General features: G+C 53.2%; 4 protein-coding genes across 4 annotated transcripts; 1 reads left to right on the forward strand and 3 right to left on the reverse strand.

The window, feature by feature from the left end:
- Positions 1-1180: 1180 nt before the first annotated feature.
- Positions 1181-2745, reverse strand: GGS23DRAFT_584085 (armadillo-type protein). Its single transcript, XM_051517306.1, has 2 exons — positions 2442-2745; positions 1181-2148 (listed from the first exon to the last, which is right to left on the reverse strand). The coding sequence occupies exons 1-2, from the start codon at positions 2603-2605 to the stop codon at positions 1608-1610; spliced, it is 705 nt and encodes a 234-aa protein (XP_051368597.1). The 5' UTR covers positions 2606-2745; the 3' UTR covers positions 1181-1607.
- Positions 2746-2861: 116 nt separating this feature from the next.
- On the reverse strand, positions 2862-5432 carry GGS23DRAFT_584088 (BPG-independent). Its single transcript, XM_051517307.1, has 3 exons — positions 4869-5432; positions 4323-4675; positions 2862-4264 (listed from the first exon to the last, which is right to left on the reverse strand). Exons 1-3 carry the CDS (start codon positions 4897-4899, stop codon positions 3086-3088), a joined length of 1563 nt encoding a protein of 520 aa, XP_051368598.1. The 5' UTR covers positions 4900-5432; the 3' UTR covers positions 2862-3085.
- Positions 5433-6132: 700 nt separating this feature from the next.
- On the forward strand, positions 6133-6705 carry GGS23DRAFT_607308 (uncharacterized protein; the record flags this gene model as incomplete). The annotated part of the gene is made up of 1 exon (XM_051520031.1): positions 6133-6705. One exon carries the CDS (start codon positions 6133-6135, stop codon positions 6703-6705), a length of 573 nt encoding a protein of 190 aa, XP_051368599.1.
- Positions 6706-7621: 916 nt separating this feature from the next.
- On the reverse strand, positions 7622-9067 carry GGS23DRAFT_600084 (TBCC-domain-containing protein; the record flags this gene model as incomplete). Its single annotated transcript, XM_051519017.1, has 4 exons — positions 7622-7828; positions 7968-8645; positions 8725-8885; positions 8959-9067. The coding sequence occupies 4 exons, from the start codon at positions 9065-9067 to the stop codon at positions 7622-7624; spliced, it is 1155 nt and encodes a 384-aa protein (XP_051368600.1).
- Between the last annotated feature and the right edge of the window lie 1143 nt (positions 9068-10210).

The raw sequence follows: 10210 nt of genomic DNA on the forward strand, positions 1-10210 counted from the left end.
GGGCGAACGCTTACGTAAAAAGAACCGGTATATAAAATAGCGTAAAAAACGCGGAAAGTTACGTATACGCGATAATTAATAAGTATAAAAGATAATTGCTATTATTATTACTATAAGGGCTACTACGCCTGCGCTAAGGTACCCCGGGGGGCCGAGTTAAAGCTCGTTAAATTTATGGAATTAAAAAAAGCTTTCGATTCTAAAAGAATTAATAAAAAGGTACGTTAATACGTAATAAAATACGCTAGTATAGAAATTCTAATTTAAAGTAAGCTTTTAATAAAGTCTATAAGAAAACTAGAAAGGTAATCCGGAAGGCGGAAGAGCGAGTTATAAAGTAATAAGGATTAGATACTAACGCTTTTTCTAATAATAAATTATTACGAGAAATCTTACGTATATTAAGAGAAAAAAATAGAGGTACGTAAAAGAAAGTAGAAAAGAAACGTAGAAAGAAGTAATGAAGATATAAGTTTAAAGGTTTCGTAGTTTTATTAGGCATAGCGCCCTTTTTTAATATAGAAATTACGTACCTACGTAATTTTAACTTTAAAAAACTTTTTCTATATTAGATTTCTTTAATGTTTTATTCTTCTTAAATTCGTTTTACTATAAACGTTTTTTATCGTAAATAATATACGCTCTACTCGATATAATATGCGTTAACGTAAAAATTTAAACTAGTTTCGAATTTATAAAAGATAGTTTCGTATGAATTATAAGTTTTCTATATATACGTTTTCTAGGTTTTCTATAATAAATAAAGTTCGTAACTTTAAAAATCGTTATTAAATAAACAAAGTATACTTTCTATATCTCTCTATCCTCTAGATAGGTTATTATTTTTAGCGTTTACGTTAAAAATAAGCCCGAATTATTCTACTTCGTAGAATAATTCAGGCCTTATTTTATATTACATAATGTTGGTTTCTCTTTATTTTATTTACAGTCGATTATTTATTAATTTCTTTTCGTAGTTTAATTAATCGTCGATTCCTACTTACCTATTTCCTTCTAGCCTTTGGAAAGGTCCTAGGTTTTCGGTACGAAAACGTAGAGAAGCGCAGCGTACTTCGACGTATTTTATTTAATTTACGATTTCTTAACAGCTCGTATATACCCTTTCTTATTATCTGTTGTTACGTAGAGGTTGCGCCTCTTCGTTGCTTACCTTAGCAACAGGAGCTCCTATATATACGCTCCCGTTGCTTCCATTCCATTAGCTAGTTCTTAGATAGAACAAGACCTTTTTCCTTCCTTTGCTCCTCCTCCCGCCGTTCGTTGCTCGTGAGATAGCTCCTTGCGCGCGCTCTCGCACACGTGGCTCTCGCTACGTGATATCTGTTCATATCATTTGATTTTTACTACTCTCGTAGTCTCACATGTACCAATTTACGCGTAGGTACATAGAGACAGATCAGAACAGGAAAAATAATTCGTTCCCCCCTTATTAATACCCACCCTAAGGTTGTTGGTTGAATCGTCATCCGTAACGCCAAAGACATTTTTATTTCGTCTTGTCCCAATGCTAGCAAGTTTTACCAGGCCGTCCCTAATCATAACGTAATGGCTACCTCCGCCACTCTGCATCATCTCAGCTGACCATTTCATATGGTCTCCTCCCAGGCCCGGCGGACGACGCGGGAGAACATGTCGACGTTGACATCCTCGCGGACCTCCGACTTCTTAGCCTCGTTCTCGGTATTGCGAGGGATTTTGACGACGGCCTCTTCGACCTTCCAGCCGGCAGTGTCAGTGATGAAGCGCAGGGCGGCCTGGCCCTCGAGGCCAAGCCACTGCTCAAGCACATGCAGGTCGATCTCGCGGTAGGCGTGGCTGACGAGGGTGGCGATGCGGACGCGGATGAGCTCCTCGAATCCCTCGATATCAGTAGTCAAATCTGCGTACAGGTCGTCCGAGTCGAGCGTCGCCCAGAACCGCGCGTATTGCGCACCCTGCAACTGTATGGCTAGCTCCCGCAGCTTCCCTATCGCCTCCGGTAGTTCCGCCCGCGAGTTCGGCGCCACTAATGACGGAGGGATGAGGTGTAGCGCCTGTGAGAATTGTGGTGACGGAAAGCAGGTCAGGGCTTTGACTAGGATATTGGTAATAACCTCGTCCTTAATCCGGTCCGGGTTCAACTGGTACCTATAGTCCCGGGGTGGTGGTTAGCCGACAACGATTTTCAAGAAGTTGTATTCTCCAGGGACGAGCCCAGGAGAATGATCGACGATATGAGGAGCAAAGGCATAGTCGAGGCGGTCAGATAGAGCTAATAAAGGTGACATCAGAGCGGCGAGGGTTGAGTCAACCTCAGCGCCGTAGTCATGCTAATAGGAAACGTGGATTACTTGATCATCATTCCAGCCCATGGGTGTAGATGTATAGTATGTCGTTGCGTCTCGTCAAACGTGTCCCCTGTACAAACTGAGGATACTCACAATTTCAGCAGCGTCCGGTTAGCATTCGAGTCGGTGTATCGGTTCTCGCACTGGTGGCGCAGGTAGTCCTCAAGGTTGCCGACAGCTTCGGGGTTGTACCGCTCCAGGCCGTTGATGATGTTGCTGACATCCTCAGGCCGCTCTTGAGGGTCTTCGGAATCCATCTTGAGAAGTGGTCGTCGCCGGAAGGGATTCTAGGCGGGCGAGTCCTTCGGCGATGGTCGAAGTTCTGAAAAGCGAAAAAAGGAAAAAAAAAAAAGGGTGTCGATGGCGGGGCGATGAGGTGGTTTTAGAAATCCGATTGATGTACTTGTGCGCGCTAGCCTATGGATGGACTAGCCTATTCTATTGATCGCATAATTCTATGTAGCTCGTTGAATGCATAACTCTTTTTAAGTTATGCATTCAACAGGACACAACCAGATCCGTGTTTTAATTAGGTAGGTACGTTCCTAGTAAAATGATGGACACGGGATGCGCATAAGAAAGGCAGGTTCGTTATAAAGCACATCTTTTCATCTGTATGGTTGGTATCTCTACGACTCCTGTAGTAACCTCTAATTATGCCCTCTCCCTTTAGCACCCTTGTCCCAACCACGCCTGATGTTCCTACGTACCCATTTCTACCTAGGCCCCTACACCCTCTACGCCACAACCAGAAGATTATTGCCCGTCATATCCTCGGGAACTGGTAAGCCCATGGCCGTCAGAATCGTTGGAGCGACGTCTCCCAGAACGCCGGCCCCTTTCTTTAGAGACCACCCGCTGGGTGCGTTGTCCATGATGAATGGGACCTTGTTGGTCGTGTGCGAGGTCTTAGGCTTGCCGTCGGGAAATTTCATCTCCTCGGCATTGCCGTGGTCAGCGGTGATGAACAGGATGTAGCCTTCCTTCTTACAGGCGTCACGGATCAAGCCGATAGCCTTGTCCGTTGCCTCGCACCCGACAATTGCGGCCTCGTACACGCCCGTGTGGCCCACCATATCTGGCGGGGCAAAGTTGTTCATGACGAACGGGAACTGCTGTTCGCCGAGCCGCTTGACGACCTGCTTAGCCACGCCGTCGGCGCTCATCTCTGGCGCCTTGTCGTAAGTGGGGACGCTCTTGTTCGATGGCACGAGGTCTTGAGATTCGTCTCGGGTCTCCAGGGCGAAGACCTTCTCGACACCGCCGTTGAAGAAGAACGTAACATGGGCATACTTCTCGGTCTCGGCAATGTGGACCTGCTTGACCCCCTGCTTGCCCAGCCACTCGGCGAGCACGTTATCCATACGCTGAGGCTCGAATGCGATCTCGAATGGGTAACCCACCTTGTATTGGGTCATGGTTACGAGGTTAATCTTGGGGTAGGGGAAGTCGGGTTTGGGGGAGCGGTCGACATCACCAAGCAGTTGCGTGATCTGTCGGGCACGGTCAGACCGGTAGTTGAAGAAGAAGACTTCGTCGCCATCCCTGATCCGGCCTTCCTGACCGTTTACGATGATGGGCTTGAGGAACTCGTCATTCTCGCCCTTCTCGTATCGTTCCTTGATGGTCTGGACGGGATCCGAGCTCTGCTCTCCCTCGCCCAGGATGAGGCCCTTCAACGCAACCTCAACCCTGTCCCACCGCTTGTCCCGATCCATGGCGTAATATCGGCCTACGACAGTAGCAATCTCGCCAACGCCGATCTCCTTGGCCGTATCAATGAGCTCCTGCATATAGCCTGCCCCGGACTTAGGGTCGGTGTCACGGCCGTCACCGAAAAAGTGGATAAAAACTTTAGGAACACCGGCAGCTTTGGCAGCCTTCAGCAGGGCGTATAGGTGTGTTTGTTTCGAGTGCTAGACACGCCGGGTTAGCCGCCGGGCTACCTTGCTTGTGGGGTTAGGCGCAACCTACGACACCCCCGTGGGAAACAAGACCACACAAGTGGAGTCTTCCATTCCCGTTCTTCGCCCTCAGCAGGACGTTCTTGATGACCTCATTGTTGGGAAGCTCGCCCTTCTTGATAGTCTGGTCGATGCGGACGACGTCTTGCCATACAACTCGCCCGGCTCCGATGTTTAAGTGACCAACCTCAGAGTTGCCCATGAGCCCCTCGGGAAGGCCGACGGCAAGCGAGGAGGCTTCGAGCTCAGTGTAACCGGTCGGGCTCTTGGAGAGCTCGTCCATGACGGGGGTCTTGGCGGCAGCAATGGCGTCGCCATCTTTGGGAGACTCGGCAGAGGGGATGCCCCAGCCGTCAATCACGACTGTTGGACCGGAGGAGGTAGACGATTAGCCAGCCAATCTCGAGGTATATGAGGAGGTAGTAAGCAAAAACGAAGTAATCAGGCCGTCTAGCGGTGGCCACGCGAGGGGAGAGAGCAGATGGTGAGGAGGCTAAAGACGAAGGAGAATGGGGCGGAGGAGTGGGGGGGAGAGAAAGAGCAAGACGGGACGTACTGAGGCAGGCCTTCTGCGTTGGCGTCGTCATGGTTGCTTGGGGTCTCTATGAAGGTGTATGTTGTGTGTATGCGCAGGTGCGGGTGCGGGCGAGATTGTTCGTCTCTGAATGCTGCTCCGGAGAGAGGAAGAAGGTGTAGGTTGGGCAGACGTGTGGACGAAAATAAAGAGAGGACCGGGGAGAGGAGCAGGGATGCCGATGGATTCGGGGGCGCTGCGTGATTTTATCCCAGTCGCAACCAAGCAATGGGTCGGAATTGGGGAGTTGGGATGGGCGGGTTGTTGAGAGATGAGGTGTTTCGGATGATGGTGGGCTGCTATGGAGTGAGCTGAGAGGAGAGGTACTACTTATCGGTCTATCGGTCTGTCGTAGTGGGGGTGGTGTTTTTTTTTTCTCTCCTGGCTTGCTCTCTCCTATCGCCAGCGCCGTGCCGCAATCCGTTGGTTATCATCGATTGTGTTAGGTCATCTCGAGGGGGGACTATGATGGCGATATGGGTATTTCGCCCCGCTGGCAGCGGTGGCTTATTTGCAACTAATGGACTTGATACTGTATACCGATTACCTACCAAGCCTCTACAGCTCTGCGGGCGCATAGGTCCCTCATAAGTACCTACCCCTCACCCAGGGCGGACGCAGAGAACCCACACGATGTATGTATGCCTCTTACGGTAGGTAGGTATATAGAGCCTGCCTACCTACCTACACTGTATGTGAGTAGGTACCTAGTGTACACACGTAGACTCAAGCCCCTCCCCCTCTGACCCCACCTTCTCATAAGTCGAGCACAATTTTCTCGATACGTAGGTAAATAAAGGTTGCTTGTCAGGGACCCACCAACAGGGGTGACGTCAGTACACACTTGGAAACCGCCCCCTTGCCCGGCATGTCGTAGGACCGCGTCCCAACACGCCGACAAGGCCACACACGGACCTATCGCATTCAGCCTCAGTCTCGAGCTTAGTGGACAGCGTATCGTCGCTCTGTTATACGACCTTGGCCCGCCATCAAATCACCGTCGCCGCCATTCTCTAGCTTCATGCCGCCCAGAATAAGGCTGAAGAGGATTGGATGAAGATAGAAAACAGCTACCTGACCCCGGGCTTACATCGCTGCCTGCCATCAAGGTTCGCTATTACATAAATTGTCATTGGTCTCCCTCTCCCATCCTGTACTGCTACATGCACTTCCCACCCAGTTCTCTCCTCTGCCCCCTTGAGCCATCCTGTCACTCACCTAACTACTTCGACGACCCTCGGCCACCATGACTACAGCGACCCCGCCTGCGCAGGCCCAGATCCTCGCCATGCCCGAGGGCCTCAACCCCGACACCCTCGACACGCTGACCGAGCTCGCTATACTTCTCAACCGCCTGCGCATCCCGACCTCCGCCTCCACGACCACCGGAGCTACGCCCGCTGCCACCACCGCGACGGCTGCGCCGACGCCCTCGCAGTCCCAGTCCCAGTCGCAGCCTCACCCCGCCGCGTCGTCGCTCCACCGGCCGGCCTCGCAGTCCTCGCAGGCGCAGACCCACAACGGCGCCACCACCACCACCCACACCGGCGAACTCTCGCTCAAGGAGATCGGCCCCGCTGCCGACGTCCTCAAGCACCGCTTCCAGCGCGCGCGGGTGCTCGTCCGCGCGCTGCCCGACACCTCGCGCGGCACCGCCGAGCAGCGCGCCGAGATCGCCGCCCTCGAGGACCGCCTGCGCCGTCAGCGCCGCGTGCTCACCGCGCTGGGCGAGATGGGCGCGCGCTTTGCGGCCGCGGGCGGCGAGGACGTCGCAAATGACGAGGACGAGGATGACGGCGAGAGGATGGACTTGGAGTGAGGGAGAGGGTGGTGTGCGATACAAAGAGGATGCCGATAGACGGGAGGGAATTCGACGACACTGCTGGCTCCGCCGCGGAGAGTTGTGGTTAATGTCCGGAGAGGGGGAATAGTGAACAATAAAAATGCAATCAGCCCATTTGGGTGTTGACTTCGGGCGCCTTCGCCATACCTTTTGGGAGCATGAACGGCAAGGTGAGACGCGGAAATAACAAAGGGATGAGCGGCGATGATACCTATCCGCCACGAGTATACCTCGACGTAAACCGCGTCTACTCTCGGGAGAATGGGTCAGACGAAGGGCGGAGACAAGAGGAAGGCCGAAGGAGGCATGGATTCACCTTTCACACATGCGAGAGGGGTGCGAGAGGAGTGCCCCGGTTGCGAGGGTTTTTGGCTGCCTATGGGGCGCAATGGACGACATAGCACTAAATATTTTGGGTGGGTAATCGGTTAGATTATACCACCCTGCCCGCAACAACTGCCCGATGCGAGACTATTGGACTCATGGTGTAGTTATCGGCGCATGGAAACCATAGCTTGAAGAATAGCTTCATCAAGTAACAACCATGCTAAGGGTCAGAACACTGCCTGCACCCACACGCTACGAACACTCGGAAACTATCGGAATCTCTACAATGCCCAATGCGCACGTAGATATCCCTCAGGATCAAAAGAAGTCAGGGCATAAATGGTCAGGTCAGACCTCACAAGTTATCACAATTTGGATAAACTCAGCGGAACAACGCCGAAGGCTAGATCTGGTATCTATACATACACCACCGAGAGACTCCTAGCCCAGTATCGTAGGCATCCGGCTTTTCTTCCGTTGCCCCCTTATTCCACAACCTGCACTCCTACCCACGCCTGTACACTCCCCAAGTACACATACCTAACTCTCGACCACCCAGCCGCCCCTACGAGGAGGGCACACCAACCGTCCGTAGTATGTCGTCCGTGCTTCGGCTCGGGCCGCCGCGGACCGCGTCCTGCCAGACGTCGGCGGCGACGCGCTCGCCCTCGGGTAGCACGGTCCAGTTTGGCGACGGCTCGCTCTTCAGCCACTTGAAGTCATCGACCTGGTCCCATTGGTTGCTCTCGTCTGTGGTGCCTAACTTGGTAGCCTAGTTTTGGCGCCAGGACCTGTCAGCCATACCAAGCAAGCCCGACTGGTTCGCAGTCACGGTGAGGGCTAAGTCGCCCTGGGGAGGCACGAAGAGGAAAGGGTCACAGGAGTGAGAGGAATGGGGTGGGGGGACTCACATAAAACTCGGGCAGCGGCGCGAAGCGCATCCGCGAACAATCCTCGATGATGGGGTGGCTCGCGCAGTGTAGGTACACGTCGACGCCGATACACTCGTGGAAGCGGAGCTGTCGCGCCGCTACGACGACGACGCAGTCCCTTAGGCCCGTGACGTGCACCGGCCCCGCAACGCGGCCGGTAACGACAAGGCTCTGTCGTATGTTCTTGAGCGCGAGACTCGCGAATGGTGCGCCGCTGCCGCTGCTGCTGTCGCCGATTGTCGGCGCTGGCATGTCTACCACGCAGCGACTCAGGTTCGTCAGGTTTCCTGAGGATGCAGCCCCCGCCGCCGCCGGCGGCAGCATGATGTGCAGGCCCGTGTGGTCGCGAAGCGCGACACTCTCCACGGCCGAGAAACTTGGCTTCCGAATGCCTGTGCCTAGCTCGTCGGGTCGCTCGATCTCCTGGTTGTAGTCCTTGGCGGGCTGCACGGGATCGCCGCCCACGTCTGAGCCGGCCGCGACCGCCGACCGTCCCGACAAGTCAGCGCTGTTACCCAAGGGTCCTCGCCGGCGCCGTAGGTCGGGTCGTTGTTCCGCCTCCGACTTCGCGACCGCCCGCGGTTTGAACTGGAAGCGCGACTTCGGCGCGAACTTTGCGGTGGTCTCGTTAAGTTTCTCCGTCAAAGCCTTGACGGCCTATTTCATTCACCCGCTTTGTGAGAATAACGCCGCGAAAAGGGATGGTTTGGAAGCATGGCGATATGAAACCTGTTACCTGAGAATACGTCCGTTGGTCGTAGGCGGGGATATAGTCAGCGGCGTCCATGACCTCGTTGGACAGGCGCGAGATGCCAGCCAGCACGGTGTCGGTGCAGTCCTGCCGCTCTCCGCCTACGGGTGACAAGGTCGCTAGATCATCGATCTGGCCCTGAATAGCTTTTCGCCCCATTAGCTCGTGGCTACTCTCGCTCACGCCCCCACGTCAGGACCACGACGTAACATCTCTCACCCGTTATCTCTGCCTGGAAATAGCGGAAGAATCGCTCCTTAGGGTCTGACATTTTGGCGGCGATATTGGGCGGACTGGAGCTGAAAGGAATAAAGATCTGAGTATCCATATTGTGGGTAGGGGTTTACCCGGGCAAATAGTTGGGACGATATTCAGGTACACAGTAATGGGTATACTTCTAGATGCCAAAAGTACCCTCGTATCAGTATTCGCTCCTTACTGCTATTGTCTAAGCGTACCCAACTTTTTCGAAGCTCCTGCGACGGATGAGTTGGCGGTGCCAGGCATATGAGGTCTGAAAAGGCGATGGTGCATTAGGTAGGTAGGTTTATATCACCGAGAGATGTTACGGTCATGCGGCCACGGGGACAGGACAGAGGCAAGGAAGAAATGGACGTGAAAAAGGACCAGGAGAGAAGGCGTCCAGAGCGCGGACAATCGATGTGGCAACCTCAGCTGCACTATGGCGTCGACCACATAGGTTGGTTGTGTGTCGTGAGCCGGGGGGCACAAAGAGGAAGGGCGCATAGAAGATGCATCACCAGTGCCACACAACCCACGTATTCAATTCATGGGAAGTACGGAGTAGGTACATGAAGCATAATTGTACCAAAAGAGGGGCTCGGCACGACCCCGGTATGGGAGATGGCAGGGTGCCACGTGGTCGGGTGGTGGAGGAGGCGGTATGTAGCGGTGGTCGCTGTACTCACCGTGGTCGCTTTTGTAATTGATTGAAACTCACGCCAACCTGTTGGCAGAGAAACCTTGCTGCTCCCTTTGAACAAGAGAAGTCCGGCGTTGAAGTGCGAGAGAAGCTAGAGCTTTATCGAGCAAGACGGTAATCTTACCTATATTTGTTGCCGAGGGCCAGGTAACGCATTTTCGATAGCTATGACAACCCAAGATCGCATTCGCGCGTCATCTCCGGTTGATTTAAGCTAACCTTGGATACCACCAGTCTCACCCGATTCGTCGGAGTTGCGATCTGACGAGGCAGTTGGTAATACGATGACCGAGTCCGAGACAAATGCCGTTAGGCATCCGACGCACTCGACAGTCTTCTCAGAGTGGGTTTCGGCGATGCTGAGAGAGTTAGGTATGGTGACCACTACATTCGCTAAGGATGCCGATTGAACAAGCTCTCGAGCCGATACCGACTCCCCGGCCAAGAAGAGCAGGACGTCAGGTAGCAGACCAGCGACGAGGGACAGGCACCGGTCGATCGATGGGGTAAGCTAGACTACCCCTTCGC

This window comes from Durotheca rogersii (assembly GCF_024521655.1).
Source record: "Durotheca rogersii strain YMJ 92031201 chromosome Unknown GGS23scaffold_28, whole genome shotgun sequence".
NCBI classification, from domain to species: domain Eukaryota; kingdom Fungi; phylum Ascomycota; class Sordariomycetes; order Xylariales; family Xylariaceae; genus Durotheca; species Durotheca rogersii.